This window comes from Silurus meridionalis, chromosome 1, assembly GCF_014805685.1.
Source record: "Silurus meridionalis isolate SWU-2019-XX chromosome 1, ASM1480568v1, whole genome shotgun sequence".
NCBI classification, from domain to species: domain Eukaryota; kingdom Metazoa; phylum Chordata; class Actinopteri; order Siluriformes; family Siluridae; genus Silurus; species Silurus meridionalis.
This window is the reverse complement of record NC_060884.1, coordinates 7398592-7419283: the sequence shown is the minus strand read 5'-3', so window position 1 is coordinate 7419283 and position 20692 is coordinate 7398592. Positions and strand designations below refer to the sequence as shown.

The 20692-nt window shown below is 37.4% G+C and overlaps 2 protein-coding genes across 3 annotated transcripts; one reads left to right on the top strand and one right to left on the bottom strand.

Moving 5' to 3' along the window:
• Window positions 1–2576: 2576 nt before the first annotated feature.
• On the bottom strand, window positions 2577–4364 carry dph3 (diphthamide biosynthesis 3). The gene is made up of 3 exons (XM_046859943.1): window positions 4158–4364; window positions 3141–3215; window positions 2577–2836 (listed from the first exon to the last, which is right to left on the bottom strand). Exons 1-3 carry the CDS (start codon window positions 4263–4265, stop codon window positions 2762–2764), a joined length of 258 nt encoding a protein of 85 aa, XP_046715899.1. The 5' UTR covers window positions 4266–4364; the 3' UTR covers window positions 2577–2761.
• Window positions 3224–15589, top strand: fhl2b (four and a half LIM domains 2b). 2 transcript variants are annotated; one of them, XM_046859921.1, is made up of 7 exons: window positions 3224–3768; window positions 7773–7826; window positions 9316–9472; window positions 11518–11692; window positions 12211–12380; window positions 12948–13134; window positions 15028–15589. In XM_046859921.1, the coding sequence occupies exons 3-7, from the start codon at window positions 9317–9319 to the stop codon at window positions 15177–15179; spliced, it is 840 nt and encodes a 279-aa protein (XP_046715877.1). In that variant the 5' UTR covers window positions 3224–3768; window positions 7773–7826; window position 9316; the 3' UTR covers window positions 15180–15589. The 2 variants fall into 2 exon arrangements, with proteins under 2 accessions (XP_046715877.1, XP_046715887.1); XM_046859931.1 differs by having other exon boundaries at window positions 7717–7826.
• Window positions 15590–20692: the final 5103 nt, after the last annotated feature.

Here is a 20692-nt window from a genome sequence, read left to right as displayed (position 1 = left end):
ATTATTTCAATGTTTTCAGTTTCAAGGAACTGCTTTACCCGTTTTGCTGTGTGACATGGAGCGTTGTCCTGCATGAACACTGTGGGCTGATTGGGTGATGAACGCATGGAAGGAACCATATGTTGTTGAAGAAGTTTCTGATAAACATTTGCATTTACTCTGCCATGTAGCTGTATAAGAGGCCCAACTCCTGCTGCAGAAAACATGCCCCAAACCATGACACTTCCTCCTCCACCTTTCACTGACTTCTTTACACACTTTGGGTTCAGTCTTTCTCCAGTTTGTTGCCGAACATAATGTTTCCCATCGGACCCAAATAAATTAAACTTGCTTTTATCACTGAAGTGAACTTTGGACCAGTTCTCCTCTGTCCACACAACATGCTCCTCAGCAAAGCTTAGTCTAGCCTTTTGATTCTTTCTGCTAATGAGAGGTTTGGTCACTGCAGAGTGGGCTTTCAGTCCAAATGCTCTTAAACGTCGAGACACTGTATGACGAGACAGATCCTTACCCTGTTCAGCGCTGAACTGGTGAGCAATTCCAGCTGCAGTGTGGAAACGATTGCCCATTGAGATCCTCCACAGTATCTTGTCCTCTCTTGTATTTGTCTTCCGTGGACGATCAGCCTTCTTGGCAGACTTGAATGAGTTTGTGATGTTGTAAAGATTCAATATTTTTGAAATCACAGATTTGGAACGACCAACTTGTCTTGCTATGGCTGATAGGGTCATCCTTTGGCCTTCATCTGACAACCTGCTGCCGGAGGCTTTCAGTCACTTTAGAACGCCCACCATCTTGCAGAGTCAGTGAAAACTGGAAGTTAGGCTGCCAGTTAAATAGGGGTTGACAGATAATCAGGGAAATTATCACCAGGTACCAGATTAACACCAATAACTGGGAGGTATCTGAAAGTGTTCTCTAATTTTGATCAGTGTGTTTTCTGCAAAATAATGTTTTTTTTTTAAATGCCTTAGTTAATTTGTGGAAAAGGGGTTCTGGTAGCATGGTATAGACAGGACAAAAACTCCTTCAACTGTTGAGCAGTAAAGATGACATTATTTCAGAATTGTTCAATTGTTTATAAATTGTTCTCTAATTTTCTCGCCAGTGTATGTAGGTACATAGGTTATGAGTCTCTATCTGGTTGAAAGACCACTTGCACTTTAAAGCACTACGTTGCTGTTGCTTCTGATAACCACACACTTACTTTGTTTTATCACAAACAGAATTGACAAAAACTAACTAAATCCCAAATTGGGCTCTGTCCTTTCCTGCCTATTAATTAGGTCATTACAGTAAAAGAGATCTTCACTGCACCTGTAGAATTGTGATGTGTCTCGTTTCACTGAGAGGCGTGCATACTTATATAAAAAATTTGACTACATTCTTCTTCTTCTTTCGGCTGCTCCCATTAAGGGTCGCCACAGAGGATCTCCATACCCCACTGTCCTCCACATCTGCCTCTTTCAACCCAACTACCTGCATGTCTTCCCTCACCACACCCATAAACATCTTCCTCCTCTTCTTCAGTAGCCCAATTTTCACTGGTACCCTGCTGGCTAACAATACCTGTGGCAGTTGTTGGTAACTCGGGCTTCGAGCGATCCAGTATGAATTTTTAGTTTGTGATCCGGCACATGTATTACGCTGGTTGCCCTTCCTAACACAACTATCCCCATTTATTTGGACTTGGCACTGAGAGTGCACTGGCTTGTGCAACCCTAATGGCTGGGTTATTACATTGTATGTCTTTAAATAAATCGATAACATCACTTAAAACAGATGACTTATTTTGCCTTCCCTCAAGATACCCAACTAAATAATAAGTAAATAAACATGACCCAAATTCAAAAGTACCAAATTATTTATGAAGGACAAGGTAACTGCTATCAAATACATATAAAATAACAGATAACGATTAGCAATTAGCACTTGGAGGGGTGTCCTACGATCGCTAAGCTCATCAAACTGCCCTACAGCGCATGCGTGATAATATCGAAGAAGAAAAAAAAAAAAAAAAACCTACGGCGCATGCGTGGTAATATCACCAACATTTAGTATAGCGCATGCGTGTTACAACATCCAGATGAAGTGGAAATAATCTAATACGGGCTCTGTGCCACTAAGCTCTTATAGACGTTACACTGCCACTTACTGGACGTTTATGATTCTGCAGCATTAATGGCAAAATGTTTTTTTTTTATTGATATAGTTTTTAGACCCTGTGAGGACCGTGAGAGTCAGCAACATATCCCCCTTCCACCTAAATTAAGTGGCAATACAATAAACCCTTTCTAACAATCTACCCTTTCTACAAGATTCTCAAATGTATCTTTAATTGCTGCCAAACTCTGTAAGTCATGTTTATTGTTTGGTGTGTTTGTTGATGTATCTGACACACATGTATCATCACCTGCAGAACCTGTTGTAATTTAATCCAACTGTTACTAAACCTTTCCACCCATCCGCTAACAATAATCGAATTTTAGCGTAAGAGCGAGCAGCACCTCCTGCTGTCTACACACCATACAAGCTTCAAATGTTCACACTCGGACAGCGAGACACACCAGACAGTATTAAAATAAATAGATTTATAGCATTTATAAAACTAATAGTCCATGTGCAAAATGCTGCTGTTGCAAGTGTCTTAAGTTCATGAGAAGAGGAGGATATTTCCTATAACATAGGTTCTACAATTCTGTATCTTCCTTCAGGTCCAATGTCCATTAAACAGTAAAAAAGGTGTTAAAAGTAAGAGTTGTCATCTCTGAGCCACCTCAAGTTTTGTTTCGGATGCTGGGAGGGCATCAATGATTTCCATGCACATGAACTGCTCCTGAAAGAAAAAAAAAGGAAATAATATGTATAGTTTTGATTGTGTTTATTTAAAGTTGTTGGAAAATATTGTTTAGCCTGTGGCACATGATTTTTCCCTCATTTAGCCCATAATACTAAATATACAAGCCCAGACAACATAGTACAACATTTAAACTGACTTTGAAAAATGTTTAATACATTACAAACACCACCAAGGAAACAAACATAAATAGAGGAACAAACAGAGCTGATTGGGTCAATCTGAGACAGAGCCAGGGAAAAAAAAAGACTCACAACAATAGTGGACTAATAATCATACTTGCCTTGTCATAAATCACTTTAACAATCAGTGAGCAACTTGGACAAGTGGCTACGTCTTCACCATTCTCCAAATCCTCCTGCAAAATTCAAGTGTGAAATATTGGTGACAAAGTTACAAAGTTATTTTCAGACACATTACAAACAAGCCCTTTATTCTAACAGCATCTGTTTAATATGGCATATGAGCAATTAGTGAGAATAGCAATGTACAATATTGTAAATCGATAGTAAATGCATTTGTCTTTTTACACTATTTGTGACATCACACCCATATGTGCTTGTTGAACATCTTAATCAATATTTAGGTCACCCTCTGCTGTTATAATAGCTTCCATTCTTCTTTTCTCTACATTTTGGAATGCAGATTTAGGGATTTACCCATTCAGCCATAAGAGTATTAGTGAACTTTGGTACTGGTGTTAAGTCGGGTCTGGCACACAGCTGTCATTCCAGTTTATTCAACAGAGAGGTGTTCAGATCAGGGCCAGAGTTCTTCACTGAGAAACCATGTCTTCATGGACCTCACTTTGTGTGCTGGGGAACCGTCAAGCTGGAACATTTTTGGGTTCCTTCCAGTGAAGGAAAATCTTAATTTTACAGCAGAATTTCAATTTTGTGGCAACAGTTTGGGTAAGAACCTTATGGTGTGTGATGGTAAAGTGTCCAAAAGCTTGCTCGCTAAAATCTAAACTAATCTAATCTAGCAGTTTTAAGAACTCTGACGAACTGATAATGTTACTGGTTTTATTAATCAATTTCATCAATATTCTTCTGTGTGTAAGTGCACAATTCTTATTGTGGTGTTATATTTCTTCATATTTAAACAGAACTTCAAGGTTTGCTTTAATAAACACATTATGATGAATTTAGTACCTTGAGCGATGACTTCTACTTCTGGATGAATACTAATGATCCGGGTTCATCCACAATCTCAGGATATGTAGCAGGCAGCCTTGTGTCGCACAATACTATACATTACACAGCATTGCTGTATATATATTTAGCATCACAGTACTTACCTTCGTGATAGCAAATCTGTCTCCACATGGACACGGGAAGTAATACGTTTCTGTTTCCTCGTCGTATTCGAAGTCCTCGATTTCGACTTCATCGTGAAAAACAGACATTGTGAAGCCGAGTTCTTACTTTTGTATATCTGGACAATTTGTTCTCACGCTGTTCACCGCAGAAACGGTCGCAGAAATATGACGTACTCATTATGACGTATGACGAAAGCATCTTCCCCACAGTCAAATGTTAGGACGTGTTTGACCACTAGAGGCTACTGTTTCAACATTTTCTTTAGGGTGTCAGTGCTATTTTAAATTTGTGAAACAAAATAAACACAGTGTTTTTTAAAAACGGGGTCTCTAATTAAAATATAGATTCAGAGTTGGAAATCACAAACACTAATACTTATATGCATGAATTTACATATTTCCGAGTCCAAGCACCAGGCTTCTAAAATATTACCGAATAACTATCATTTTATGAAATAAATGTTTACTGTGAAATGTATTTTACAGTTAAAGAAGTCCCTGGCTAGCAAAAGGTTTGAGTTGCCACTCAATTGTGCGTCATTTTGGACTTTCTCGATAACATTTTTTCACAAAACCCCCCAAAAAATAAATAAATAAAAAAGATAAACCCAATATTATTATTGCCTTAGTGTTGCCTTATAAATACAAATTCCCCTTTCACAAAATGAATTAAAATAAATCTTATGCTGTAAATGGTTAACCTTATTTGATCCATTTTCCTGTTTTTGTTTGTGTGTACAGTATATGGTGGTTAAACATGTAATGCCACGTCAAGACTAAATCCATACATAATAGTCCCTTTAACATATTTAAAAAAATTGATGTTATTTCAAATTTCATTATAACATAGTAAACAGAAAAAATGAACTTGAGAATGAAATTTAATTATCTTACTAAGCGGGTGAGGAGAACGAAAATCTCAAATATCCTTTTGAACCAGTGCATTTTGAGCACTGAAATGTTTATATGAGAACGTCTGGTGGGAATGATATTTAGAAAGAAAAAACTTTTAAATAAACAAGATAAATTATTAAGTAATGAATGTTTGCCATTTCTCACTATTGCTAAAAGCTCTATTTAAGGAGTCATTCAAAGAAGCCCCGTAGTACTCAGGAACGTTTGTAGCACCAAAACCAAAAGATAAAATGCAATGCTAATTAAAAACCTGCTTAAATGTTAAAATGTGTACTGAGAAATGCTTTGAGTTTGGATGTAACACTGGCATAGCTAACTGAATGAACATTTTCTGGATGCTACTGCTGGATTCTGGCCAAATATTCAACACTTGTTAATGTTGTGTTATATTTTATTTAATGTTATGTTACCAATTTACTGAAAGAATTGAGATACTTGGTCATTTGGGTACTTTTCATTACAGCAAGTATTTTCATTCACTTGCGGCTTCTCCCAGTAGGGGTCGCCAAAGCGGATCATAATCCGCATATTTGAATGTTAAAAACCTGATATACCTAAAATTGGGCCTCATTTATCAAGAACATTTTTTAGTAAATATATATAAATCAGTAAATTCAAATGAATATTTGCATTATACTGTCTGAGGTTGTGTGAATTTACACATAAAACGAATAATCATAACTCATTCAACTTTAAATATACTATAACAGTTTGTATGAATTTCTGCATATAGACTGAGAGTACCATCAAGAAAATTTTCTTGAAAACAGTGGTTTTTGTATTATCTACATGATTTAAAGAATATGAATAATACCTGCAGGCTTTTGTTCCAAACAAACAGGACTAGTTGTTCCTAGTTTTTTTACAACTTTTACATATGTCTCCTGTTTGGTGTGGTAAAACCCCAATTGACCTGATAAAATTGTCATTCTTTAATGTTAAAGAATATATACTCCAATACCATAGGTAAACTGTGTCAATAAGAGTCAGAGACATTCCTGTCCATTAGGATAACCACTATGACGCACATAGAATTGGGTAATTTAGTTAGACGGAATTACAGACAAGTTGCATTGCTTTGAAGGTAAACAGTGAGTGACTGTGTAACCATTTCTCGAAATTATAATAAGCATGTACAGCTTGGATCTGTGAAAAAGAATTTGTCATAACATGGGTTTAGTTCTGTGCAGGAAGGTGAGGTTGAAGAGGATGAATCACTGCTGACCTTTTCTGTATCTTATTTGCTACAATGCTAAATGAAGAGCTTTAGCTGCCTCATGAAGACAGCTGTTGACCTCATCTGAAGTCTTATCTCCGGGCAGAAAGCCTGACCGAGTGCCAACATAGTCTTATGATTAGTAAAAATTGTAATGAGCCCAAGTCAGAGCTTTATGCAGCATCATTCAATGAAATACAATGAAATAAATGTCACTTCTTTGAATTGGTCTGACTAGGGGTAAACAGAGGTTACTATGAAAGGAAGCAGCCATTTAGGATTTTATTAAAGAAAAATTTAATAAAGACAAAACCTAATTTGCTTAAGATAATTAAGCCTTAAAACCAAGTGTATCACCTTTTCATTTACCCATAAAGTCATCTCACTGCATCATGTGACCCTGCTTTGCTGTTATAGATAAACAGATTGCTTTGTATCTGGAACCTAATTATTTTTTAAAATGCAAATTAATGATGTGTTTGTATGTATGTATGTATGTATGTATGTATGTATGTATGTATGTATGTGTTTTAGAAGTATTTAGGTATGATTTGTACTGAAATGTCATACATTACCTTACATGTATGACAATTAAAAAAGCCCTTTGGGCTTCCCTTTGCATGCCTACTGTCCGAGCGGATGCCATGTGTTAATTAATAAGGGATATGAGCATTCAAAGCCTTTTCTTAACACCCACAAGAAAATGTGGCCACGTCCATGTCTGATATGTGAAAGGGAAACCAAACCCTGGGGAAACTTGGTGATGTGGGCTGCCCAGATTAGCCTCTGATCCTTCTAGCAGACTATGAGTTTCACAGTCAAAGCGATATTGCTAAATAAATTCAATAAAGCTTACACTAGCTGGAACTTAGTACTGAATACTTGGGTTGGCCTTTTTGTAAGCAATACAATATGAAATAAAAGCAAATCTTCTCTCTGTACTCTTCTTCTCTGTATTTGTTCCTACTGCAGCAAGGGAGTTGTGATTATGCTTGTGAATTTTATGCCACGGTGCTCATTAACCATTAAATTTCAGCAAGCATCAGTAAGCACTCTGGTTAGTGTCAAGGATTTTTCATTGTCAATAAAATATAAAGTGTGCAAAGGATAACGGGATTTTTCCGATTTTCTTTTGAGCAGGTAAAAACTAAAAACCGTAGATGAAATGCTCTCCAGCGATTCATTCTCATATGTTTCCAAACATTCACTATTAAAAACACTCTGAGGCAGTGCATATGTCTATGTGTTATGCCACAGTTTGTTTGATTGGAAAGTACCAGATATGTGAAACATGTCAGTTCACTTTCAGTTATCTTTTACATATGCATGCATGTATTAATAGTGTATTTATAGTTAATATTCAAGCAAAAATTTTCCATCCCTATCATGACATTGCCTTGTGAGCAGGGGGGATTAATCTAATAAAAAGGAGAGGCAGAATCACCACTCAGTGTCTTCCTCAGATACTGAAGTGAAAGCAACAGAGGAGCAGAATTCAGCACTGCATCAAAACACAGGTATGTGCAATGTTCAATGTTTTTTCTTCTTTTCTTTTGTTTTCTTTTCTTTTCATCTTTCCTTTTGAGCTCTCCTCTTCTCTCCTTTCTTCTCCTTTCTTCTCTTCTCTTCTCTTCTTCTCTTCTCTTCTCTTCTCTTCTCTTCTCTTCTCTTCTCTTCTCTTCCCTTCCATGGACCATAATGTAATACTTTGTAGTTGTGAAATGGCTTTAATCTGTGTCCTATACATTATACAGAGATTAAGCACACAACAAAATACATGCAAGTGTTGCATGATTTTTATGTGAACCTACCTTATTTTACCTTGTTGAAGTCAGGGAAATGTGTATTACTCACAGAATTCCATACAGATCATTTTTAGATCTAATCTAATGAAAGATCTAATACCCCAACATCTATCTCATTTTTCCTCAGATCAGTTGGATAGAGTTTTATAAATGTTATTTACAGATTGTTAGGTTTACAATAGACACATAGATAGGTAGGTGAGTAAAAGATCCTGAATTCATACTCTAAATGTAGCTTAATCTCCGATTGGCAAGGTAAAAAGGACAAGATTTTGTGCAGCTGCAATTTTAACCAGACATACAGACTTGGAGTCATCTTGCTTTGTTATTGGCATCACCTCAGAGCTAGATAACTAAATGTTTAGTCAAAGAAGTCTATATTTCAGATTGAATTACAACTATTTTTGTTTACAGCCAATGCTATTGCTTTTTTTGTACAAACCATTTTGTTTAATTACATGTACACTGCTGTACTCGGTTCTCTTTTACACACCGCACAGTGCAATTTACAGTAGGTTTACTGGTGGTGCTATTTTGTGTATTGAGTATTTGTTCTACACTGTCTTGTGTTGTCTTGCACTGTCTTGTGTTGTCTTTGCACTGTCTGTCTTGCACTGTTTGCACCAGGATGCACAGGATGCACTTTATGTGGCGAGGACACTTGCTAGTCCTTAGTTCTGTGTTTTCTGTTATGAAGCTTTATGTTGTTTAATTTAGCACCAGGCTTCTGTAGGAACATTGTTTCATTTCACTGTGTACTGTACAATGGTTGAAATGACAACAAAAGCTTCTTGACTTTTTGACTTGACTTGATTTGACATCAGAGAACATTTAGCTTTGAAAGAAATTGTACAACAATGTTCAGGAATAATTCTTAGCCAAGGTTTACCTCAGAGAAAAACACACAACAGCCGATATTAACACAGCCACCACATTTCCTGCTGCTTTGGAAATGTTTACAGTCTACAATACATCAAATACTTGTGTACAAGGGAAGCCTTCAGCATTGGAGAGCATCTTGATTCATGCTATAAATATTTTAGGAATCTTTTAAAAAACAGATTTTTCCAAATATTCCCCACAATGTAACTATTTTGTTTGCAAACCCGAAAAATGTATTTTCTTTCTTTGCATTCATGATTGTAAATAGATGTATTTATATATTTTATATAATATTATATATTTCATATTTCTGACCCAGAATGACGGCGCGCTATGATTGTCACTACTGCAAGGATTCCTTGTTTGGGAAGAAATATGTCCAGCGAGAGGAGAACCCCTACTGTGTGAAGTGCTACAACAGCCTTTACTCAAACACCTGTGAGGAGTGCAAGAAACCAATTGGCTGTGACAGCAGGGCAAGTTCACCAGCACCAACACTTCAGATTTCATCTTGTGTTCATTTTTGCTCTCTTTGGTCAACCAGTTAAAATTTTCACAAGTAGTGAAACTATAGCATAGATGCATGTTTACATGAAAATAGTTGGTACCATTAACTGGTACCATGAATGAGTTTACTGTCATTAATTAGTACCATTGTTTGGTATTAAAACATTATTTACAAAAAAAAAAAAAGAATAAAATAATAATTCACATTTAACACAGAGAAAACTTTTAGTCCAGAACCTGGCTCAGTTGTAACTTAATCTTCTACTAAGGCAACTGCAAAATCTTCTGACAAATGATTGCTTATAGGTTTTATTTAGCTATAGCTATTAGGCATTGAACTCTATTGTACTGTAAATGGGACTGGGAATGTTTCAATGCTTTTGTTTATTTAAAAATATTATAAAATCATAATTGAGGTTAACAATAAGATGTTGAGGTTTTCGAAGATTTTCAGGTTTTTGTTGGAAGTGATGAGGATGGACAGGATTAGAAATGATTTTATTAGAGGGACAGCGCATGTAGGACGTTTTGGAGACAAGGTGAGGGAGGAAAATTGAGATGGTTTGGACAGAGGAGGGACATGGGGTATATCAGTAGGAGAATGCTGAGGATGGAGTCACCAGGACGGAGCAAAAGATGAAGGCCAAGGAGGCGGCTTATAGATATAGTGCGGGAAGACATGCAGGTAGTTGGGTTGAAAGATGCAGATGTAGAGGACAGAGGGAATGGAGACAGATGATCCGCCTTGGCGACCCCTAATGGGAGAAGCCGAAAGAAGAAGAAGAAGAATTGAGGGTAACAATGCTACTTTAATCGTAATTAAATACAATTTGATATAAGGTGACAGTTTGATATAAGGTGACACTTTTTGGCCCCTAAATCAAGTTAGATATTTGGCCCTTCATAATAGCTTGGGCACATTTAATTTAGGATAAGACTATTATTTCGGATTTGTTTAAATATGTGCAGTCCATAAAACACAAAACCTAGTCTGCTTATTGTGAACAAAAAAAAAATCTGTAATTATGTGTAGTGTGTTTGTCTCTTTCCTTCTCTGACTCCAGGCATTAAAGAAGACATTAAAGGGTAATAAACCTACAGTGAAGCCCTTTTTGTGTAATTATTGTCCTTTGTCTCTTTAGCCACCTCATCCTTCTTACAGCAACCAAAACCTGTTAGGTTTTTTATTTAAGAAATAAAGAATATAACCACACGTTGCCTGGAACATGACTATAAAAAAGAAACTCGCTATTCAAAACATTTAATATTTCAGTCATTGTATTCTATATACAATATTTCAGTGACTGTATTCCATTTTGACTGGAGAGGAACAAAAATCTGCTCCTAATGTTATATTTGCATTAAAACTGACATACAAAAAAAAGGTGGTTTTGTGTGTACAGTTCCATACAGCATAGATATTTTACATATATACTTCACCATTGCAAAAGAGCTACAGTTCAGCATCAGCATATCCACTGATTAGTATTATCAAAACATGATTTTTAGGTAATTTATTTACATTATGATTTTTGGCTGGCTCTAAATGTCTTTGTATTGTTGCCTTACTGAACATAGCTGAAAAAGGAAAGAAGTCACCCGACATCACTGATAATTCACATAAATGTATGTTCTGGCCTAGAAAGAAAACAGCAGTTGCGCATTTTGTTAACACCAAGGAATTTCACTTGAATGGCAAAAATAATATATATATTAAAAAAATATATATATTTTTTAATTGAAACTAATTTACACAATATCGTTACAGCAGAATGGACAAGAGGCCAATAGGACATCCACTGCTAAGTAGTAACAGCTCATGAAGGTTTAATTCAATTTAGTTTATCCGGGTAGCACTTTTAACAATAGAAATTTCCACAAAACAAATGTACAAAAACAGATTTAGATTACATGCATTTTTAACTTCTTAAACTGGTCATTTCAATTCCATCTTCAGGGCTCATTTTAATCTTAATCACAGCATTTACAGGCTGCTTGGTGCTATTCCACACAGGATCTTTCCTACAAGGACCGCCACTGGCACAGTGACTGCTTCCAATGCTTCAAGTGTAGATGCTCCATAGCAGACAAGCCATTCACAACCAAGGACGAGCAGCTGCTCTGCACTGAGTGCTACGCCAACGAATATTCATCAAAGTGCTACGAGTGCAAGAAGACTATCATGCCTGGTGAGAAAAGAAAAACGATGTGTGTGTATTTATCGTGCTCCTATTGAAATGTGTCATACATGTGAAAAAAATTGTATGTGGAAATTAATATATAAAATTCTGTTTAGGCAAATTGCTATAGTATCTAAACATTTAGGCTATAAATAGTCAGCTATAAAATAGTCAGAAAGTAAAAACACTTCAAAACACCCCTTACCCCTCACACCCCGAATACATTTTGTTCAGATTCTCTTTTTCCAGTAGATGAAACAAAAAAAGGACTATGTGTTTGTATTTCTCTATGTCTTGTTCATTCCAAATGTGCACTGTTGTTTTTCTCTAAACTGGAAACAAATTCTCACACATACTTGGGCACCAATGCTGATTGTGAATCTGCCGTGTTTTATTTCTTAATTAAAATGTTGAAATCATCAAGGGAGGGCAAACAATTATAATGTTTAATGTTCTGTTTGGGTAATTGGCTGACAGGACTGAAGAATTAAAGTGTGCATGCTGATTAAATAAAACTACTTTTTCAGGTTCTCAGAAAATGGAGCACAAGGGCAACAGCTGGCATGAGACCTGCTTTACCTGTAAGCGTTGCCAGCAGCTTATTGGCACCAAGAGCTTCATCCCAAATGACAACAGCAACTACTGTGTGCCCTGCTACGAGAAGCAGTTTGCCTTGCAGTGTGTGCAGTGCAAAAAGGTGACATACAGTGAGGAAAATAAGTATTTGAACACCCTGCTATTTTGCAAGTTCTCCCACTTAGAAATCATGGAGGGGTCTGAAATTGTCATCGTAGGTGCATGTCCACTGTGATAGACATAATCTAAAAAAAATAATCCAGAAATCACAATGTATGATTTTTTAACTATTTATTTGTATGATACAGCTGCAAATAAGTATTTGAACACCTGAGAAAGTCAATGTTAATATTTGGTAAAGTAGCCTTTGTTTGCAATTACAGAGGTCAAACGTTTCCTGTAGTTTTTCACCAGGTTTGCACACACTGCAGGAGGGATTTTGACCTATTCCTCCACACAGATCTTCTCTAGATCAGTCAGGAATTCTGGCCTGTCTCTGAGAAATTCTCTATTGGGTTTAGGTCTGGAGACTGGCTAGGCCACACCAGAACCTTGATATGCTTCTAACAGAGCCACTCTTTGGTTATCCTGGCTGTGTGATTACTGGAGCATACATAGAAAACACCACAGATCCAATTAATTAAAAAAGGATTTCACAAATTGAAACTCTGCTTTTTCATTTCTCTAGCCAATCACCACTGGAGGTGTGACCTACCATGAGCAGCCATGGCATAAAGATTGCTTCCTGTGCACAGGCTGCAAAGAGCAGTTGGCTGGCCAGCGCTTTACCTCTCAGGATGGCTTCCCTTACTGCCTCACCTGTTACTGCAACCTTTATGCTAAGAAGTGTGCCTTTTGTACCAGCCCTATCAGTGGTATTTATTTATTTATTTATTTATTTATTTATTTATTTTATAATGATGACCCCTAGAAACACTAAAACCCCAGGGCTCCTGCACATAAGAAGTTAATTAGCAAATTCAAGCAACTATTTAGAATAAATAGAATGTGCAAAACCTAATTGCAAATTCTGTATTCAACTAATGAAGTTCAGTTGAGTTTAAGCCCAACATCACTTGAGTTTATCATTAGTCTAAACCAGGTGAGCTTCAAAATGTTCTGTTTTTCAAAGCATTGATATATATCCAAAAATACAGGATTGGTCTTTATATTTGACCAGATATTACTTATATTTGGTTTTTGGGTTTGCTATATTTCAGGACATTTTCTACACACACTATTGGCCCTCACAAAGTTAGTAGGTGGTTGTGGTGCTGCTGGTGGAGTCAATTATTATTAAAATGCCAAAAGCTAATTTTATTCAGTCAGAAATGAAACAGAGAAAATTTCACTGGGAACTTTCTGATATAGAAAATAGTCTTCTTCTTCCAGGGACTCTGAGGGGTCAGATTTCATATCTGTATTTTCTGTTATCAGAAGCCTCTTCCCATTTTTTATTATTTAAGAAAGATTTGGGAAATGGATATGGGCCAATCCTTTACTGATGACGAATGTCTCTCTATATGTGAGGAGGTTTTTCATAAATCAACCTCAAGCTCTGTGCATGAGCCAAACTTCAAATTCATATACAGAATAAATCTCCATAAACCTCCTCCAGCAAACCTCCATAAAATGTACCCAAATGTATCTCGGATGTGTTTTAAATGTAAATCTGAAATAGGAACATTGATGCATTTATATTAGGACTGTAAAATCATTACACCTTATTGGCATGAGGTACATGATATGGTTCAGAAAACGTTGTCTAGAAAATTCACTATGTCTCCAACTATGTATTTACAAAACTGCAAAACATCATTAGATTTTTCTACTGACTCACACTTTATTAAATGTCATTTCTTATTTGGCAAAGAAACGTATACTTATTCTATGGTCATCACCACAGTTACCAACTTTAAAGATGTGTTTAGAACAAGTGGCTAATCTTCTCCCTTTGGAAAAACTTACAAATGACTTGCAGAACAAATCCGATTTATTCTGGTGGATATGGGCTTCTTTGTGGGATTTACTTGAACAAGCAAAACCCTCGCCCTGACTTATGTTGTTTTTCGCCCTTTGCCTTTAAATGGTCACTTTCTCATATTAACACTACATTGTTGTTATATTGTTATTAATATGCCTAAGTGCATGCTGTGTGTGTTGACTGATCAGCTCTGTTTTTGTTTTGTTTAGGTTTTAATAAGAAATCAATAAAACTATTAATAAAAAATAAATAAATAGGCAAAAGCATATACAAGGAACATACATTAATATTTACAAAACAATTATAAAATATCATGTCTTGGAGAAACACAGATATGCTGATCTGTGCACAGTGCATAGGGACTATGTATATGGAGCAGGTGGTCTCTAAATAGAAGCATAAATGTATATTTTCGTGCTTAAATTTGGTACAATTATAGATTTAATTGAGAGTTTAGTGCAAAAGTGTTAAAGTTGGGATACATAAAAAAGACCAAAACGTACTTTTCCCAGACATATCCCTGGGAAGCTTTTTATAATCGTGTGCAGAAAAAATTTTGTATAAGTTTATATACATTACATTATAAGCGCACATTATGGTGTACCTAATTTACATACATAAAAGTCCACTACAGTTGTTTAGCCAGTTTTAGTATGATATCTGAATATTAACAGTGCAAAACATTATAGTGCAAAGCAATCCAAAGCATGCAATCTGACATAATAAAATTTTTTATTTTTCGAGCAGTTTGTAAATAAATGTAAATCTGTCCTACAAACTACAGGTCTGGGTGGCAGCAAGTACATCTCCTACGAAGAGCGCCAGTGGCACCATGACTGCTTTAACTGCACAAAGTGCGCCGTGTCCTTGGTAGGGCGTGGATTCCTGACCGAGAGGGACAGCATCCTGTGTCCCGAATGTGGCAAAAACATCTGAACACTGACTATCTGAGTCGAAAAGCAGCTGAAGGCATGAGATAATAGGCATCTGATGTCATGCGGCTATTGTAATCTAACCAACTTTTTTTCTGACTTTTCACTGACATATCTTAACTGCTTTGAGTGATTCATATGTGTATTATTTTTAACTATATACCTGTGTTGTTGCATCATTATAATAATAACAATATATAGCACAAAAACCCATGAGGCTGCTACTACCAAAATAGTATATGTTTTGCAAACGTAGTAGGAGTATTCTGATTTAAGATTTGCATATTATTTTACACATAACACTGGAATGGACTAATAGCATCATTTTCTGATTGTTAATCTACAAATCTGAGCAGTGTCTATATGTTAAGGCAGTTAAATTTGATAAATTAATGAATAAAATTGTCAAAAATGCGCCAAAGTGTATTTTGTTAATGAAGCAATTCAATATCAAAAGTGTTAAAGAGATTTTTGTAAAAGATTTTTATGTTATGCTGATTCCTAAGGTTTCAAAACATGTTTAGAGAAGGCAGAACATATGTGGTGCTTTATGCTTGTCACGTGTACATTATAAAACAATGAAAGTCTTTCTTTGCTTTCTTTGCCCCTTTGCTGTGTTCAGTGCACACATTCAGCCGTGATACAGCGGAGCACAGAGAGTTAAGGTCTTTGCTTATGGGCCCAAGAGTGGCAGTTTGGGGATACTGGGGCTTGGACCCCTGACCTTTCAATCAGCAACCCAGTGCTTTAACCAATGAGCTACCACCTTCCCATTCAAGTGCTGAATCAATGTTCAAGTTTTATTGTTAATACTGATTATTTGTCATTACTGATTTGGCCGTTTTGTTCTAGATGGTGTCTATATGGATATTATCATATACACTGGCAAATATAATTTATACTAACCCCTAAAGACATGATTGCACAAATGATGGCACAACATACCTGCAACTAAATTAAAGGCTCTATAAACAGGGCAAATGCAGGATTTCTATGGGAAGAAAAAAAAAAACACTTTTCTTTACTGTTTGTCCAACCTAAAGGGCAAATTATCATGATTTCAATTGAAAGTAAAGGATGAAAACAGAAATTCGTACAACATTGTGGTTAAAAATGTAACAAACATATTGCAATATGCTTATGTATTATAAAAAACAATATCTAGGCTACAAAAAAAATATTAGCTTCTAAAGTATTATTTGTCATTGCCTATCATTAACCCTCCCTTTTTCACTCTCTCTCTCTTTCTCTCTTATACACACACGCAGTTGTTTTAGATAAAAAACAAAATAAAAAAAAAAATTAAAAAAAAAAATACTTTTCTACACTGAAAAGCTTCCAGAAAAAACTTCAGCTGTCTGCAGGAAAACAGATTTTGTGTTATAGTTATAGTGAATGTGGTGTGTAGCGCTCTCTGCTGGATGAAAATGAACCTACCATTAATCCCAATGAATAATTCCCCCTACCTTTAAAAAATATTTTATAAACATTAAATATTCTGACTGTTAAAAATAGTTAATGTGGTTAGATTCTTTATGAGTTACATAAGAAAGCAGAATGAGTTTTTTATTTCCAGTGGTTTAAATAGTGTTTCTTCCTCCTTTTATTTATCCCTTTCAGTAATTTTAATAAAACGGGGGTCCTAATTCAAATATTACACAAACTAGGTATGTATTTGTTAAAGTGTTAGAAAAACCTCTTGAAATCTGATGACAGACATGTTTTAAACGAATTAGGTCAGCCTTTAAAGACTTTAAATAATAATAACAACAGCAACAACAACAACAACAACAATGATAATAATAATAACCACAATGAAGTAAACTACGTTATATTTTAATATAATAAAAATAATTGATAATACAATTATTACATATAACTAAATAATTAATCATACAAATAATTACATAAAATAATAATAATAAAATCAGAACAATAATATAATAAATATTAAATAATTATCTTAGTAATAATAATATCAAAGTGTACCATGTTTTAATTTTCTATAATAATAAAATCATCGATAATATAAGGAACAAGAACAAAAGCAATAAATGTAGCTGTAAGAAAGGATTCCTATTTAGTGGTATTTCCACGCTTCACGACTAGAGGCAGACATACAGTTTACCAAGCAATGACAAGCTACCTGTGACATCACAGTGCACCGTCCTCCACCAAGAGTATAAAAGGCCAGAACACGGAGCCGCGGCATGCATTCTGCATCACGCAACCCACTGAACTGCAGCTAGCAGAAGACAGCAAGAATCACCTCATATACAATCAATTCTATACCCAGTAAAGTAGAGTGTTCTGAATCCTGCATTGTGTTTTTACTGACGCGCTGGGGCGAGTACAATCCACTGATCAGCGCATACCAGATAGTGAGAATCCTTATATGGTCCTTCGAGCTAGATAGGAAAACTTCCTAACATTTGGTCCTTCGAGCCGGATAGGAAAACTTCCTAACATTGGTCCTTCGAGCCGGATAAGTGTGCTTACCACAGAAGTAGGATGTCAGAGCAACCCTTCAGCGAGTTTTTGCACCCACGACGCAGAACTCAGCCCCCATCCCACCTTAAAGACTATGAGGTGAAATACTATGCACAGCGTTCACATGAACAAGAAGAGGAAACACAGTTAAGCACGATGAGAGATGAATCGAGTGTGCTACCCCCTGATTATACTGATTCCCTTCCTCTAAGTTCACATGCTAAGGACATTGACGCAATTACGGGAGCTACTAGCGCTCCGCATTCGGATGCCGACATACAACAAGATAGACCGTGGCTCACCACACAGCCTTTCGAAAGTGATGAAGAGGAGGAGCCTTCTTCACAGGAGGAAGAGGCTGCCCTCACACCCGTTAGACATAAGTCAAAGACAAAGAGCTACTCAAAGAGTCATGACATGGAGAGGGAAAATAGGCAACTCTGTGAAGATAAGGCGGCCATTCTGGAGGAACTCCGAGAACTTAAGGTCCTTTACAAAGATATGCAGAAGTTAACAGTAAAGCTGCTGGCTCCTCGGCGACATCGAGTCAGAGAGACATCGGTCCCATTGCCCCCGACTATCAATAAACCACCTGCAGGAGCAGCGCCTAAGCCAGTGCCTTATACTCCACAAACTAGCCCCCGCAAACATCAAGTGCCCCCTAGTAAGAGTCCCTTAAAGTCAGAAGTAGATACATATGCCCATCTACCTAATTCACAATACCCTCCCTTGATGGGGCGGCTTCAGAGTGCCGCATCTCCGGACATGTTTTATAGGGGCCCGCATCCAACAATTCCAGATTTCACCAGTCCAGACCCCAGAGAATTGACTCATTTAAAGTTAGCCCTTGATAATATCCTCCCTCCCGATGCAAATGAACTCTTTAAATATCAGATTCTCTTAGGACACCTCAAATTTAGAGAGGCTCGCCTAATAGCAGACACATTCCTGAATTCCCCTCAGCCCTACACAGACACTATGACTATGCTTAATGGCCAATATGGACTACCTTTCCAGTTAGCCCTAGCTAAGATAGCAGAAGTCATGGATGCTCCTAATGTACAGACAGGAGATACAACTAGTTTCAAACTGTTCGCCCTCGAAATTCAGGCCCTCGTGGGTCTCCTGAACTCATTAGGTTCAAAGGGAGAAAGCGAACTAAGATGCACCTCACATGCAGCCCGCTTACTCACTAAGTTACCCCCGGATTTGCGTGCCGCATTTAAACGACACCTGCCCCATCAGGATTCCTACACTCTACCGGATCTGGCAGAGTGGCTCAGGATTGAATCCCGGTGTCAAGACTCTGAGCAATTGAATCAAGGGAAAGATCAGATAAGTAGGATGGTGCGGCCCAAACCAGGCCCAGTGGCGAAGCATAAACTCGCTTCTGTCCTGCATGGAGCTGACCGACCCCCAGAAACAGTTACTCGAGTGCCGTCGCCCTCACATCAGTCCAAGCCAGCACGGGGATCTGAACAGAGCAGACCTCTGTGCCCATATTGTCACAGTACCGAACATTATTTAAGCCAGTGTACCACTTTCCAGTCGTTTAGTACAGAGCAGATGATCAAATGGATCAAAGACAACAAGCGTTGTTGGAAATGTGGGCGATCACACTTAGCCAAAGACTGTACCCTAAAGAAGCCCTGTCGTCTATGCAGTGGGAAACATCTTCAAATCCTTCATGAGGTTAATAGCCAATCTCAAAGGGAGAGTACCTGTCTAGTGAGTTCCACGAACAAAACTTTGTATCTAGACAGACCAGAAGGTTCCAAGAGTGTCCTGCTGAAAGTGATTCCCGTTGTATTACAACACAACAATCGAGCCCTGAACACTTATGCAGTACTCGATGACAGGTCCGAAAGGACTATGTTACTCCCAGCTGCAGCTAAAAAACTAGGGCTACAAGGACAGAAGGAAGATTTAACATTAAGAACTATTCGACAAGATTTCAAGAAACTCAATGGGGCAGCAGTTTCCTTTAGAGTACACTCTATATCGCAGCCCCAACAGAGTTACTGGATCCAGAATGCCTTTACCTCTGAGCACTTAGGTATGGCAGAGCACTCTTATCCCATTGCAACACTCCAGCAGAGATACCAACACCTAAAGGACATTCCTTTACAGCCCATTGATAAAGTACAACCCCTCCTTTTGATAGGAGCAGACCATGCTCACCTTGTAACACCCGTTGAGCCTGTACGCCTAGGGCCCCCTGGAGGTCCATCAGCTATAAGAACTAGACTAGGCTGGACATTACAAGGCCCAACACACTTTCTGCAGCAACAGCTACAGCCTCAATGATGTTTACATATCTCTATTACTCCTCAAATGGAAGAACTATCCCAGAATGCAGAGAGACTCTCGCAAGGTGATACTATTCCACACAGAAATTAGAAATTAGTTACGTGATCAAAGCAGGATCAAGTGGCAATCGATTAATTACAAACCAGAACAACCAGGGTGATGGTCGATGGAGTGAATCGCTACGCAACTCCCCCTTTGAGTAGATTGCTCACTTTAGCCCCAGAATTCGATAAAGCCAGTCAGCTTATACGGGTGGGAGGACGCCTACGTCGTACTGAAGGCTTAGAACTCCAAACAGTTCACCCTATTGTCCTAGACCTTCATCATCGAGCCACCAAATTACTCATTCAAGACTATGATAGTAAGCTGTGTCACCCAGGACCAGAACGAGTATTTGCTAAATTGAGGAGAAGTGTTTGGATACTAAGAGGTCATGAAGCAATTCGAAAATCCCAACATAACTGCATGGAATGTCGTAAGTAAAAGGCTAAACCTGAGGACCCTAAAATGTCTGATCTTTCTCCAGCACGCTTGAGACTTCACAAACCACCCTTCTACAGTACTGGTATGGATTGTTTTGGACCTTTCCCTATCAAAATAGGCAGACGTCTGGAGAAAAGATGGGGAATAATCTTTAAAGGTCTTACAACACGATGTGCACACATTGAGCTTCTCACAGCTATAGACACTGATTCCTTCCTCATGGCTCTGAGAAGA

Bases quoted from the DNA above. Each gene is read 5' to 3' on its own strand.
- fhl2b (XM_046859921.1), top strand. From the start codon at position 9,317: ATGACGGCGCGCTATGATTGTCACTACTGCAAGGATTCCTTGTTTGGG. The intron at 9,473-11,517 runs GCAAGTTCACCA...TATTCCACACAG, and splicing joins CAATTGGCTGTGACAGCAGG to GATCTTTCCTACAAGGACCG. The intron at 11,693-12,210 runs GTGAGAAAAGAA...CTACTTTTTCAG, and splicing joins CAAGAAGACTATCATGCCTG to GTTCTCAGAAAATGGAGCAC.
- dph3 (XM_046859943.1), bottom strand. From the start codon at position 4,265: ATGTCTGTTTTTCACGATGAAGTCGAAATCGAGGACTTCGAATACGAC. The intron at 3,216-4,157 runs GTAAGTACTGTG...TGAATTTTGCAG, and splicing joins ACAGATTTGCTATCACGAAG to GAGGATTTGGAGAATGGTGA. The intron at 2,837-3,140 runs GCAAGTATGATT...TTTTTCTTTCAG, and splicing joins TTAAAGTGATTTATGACAAG to GAGCAGTTCATGTGCATGGA.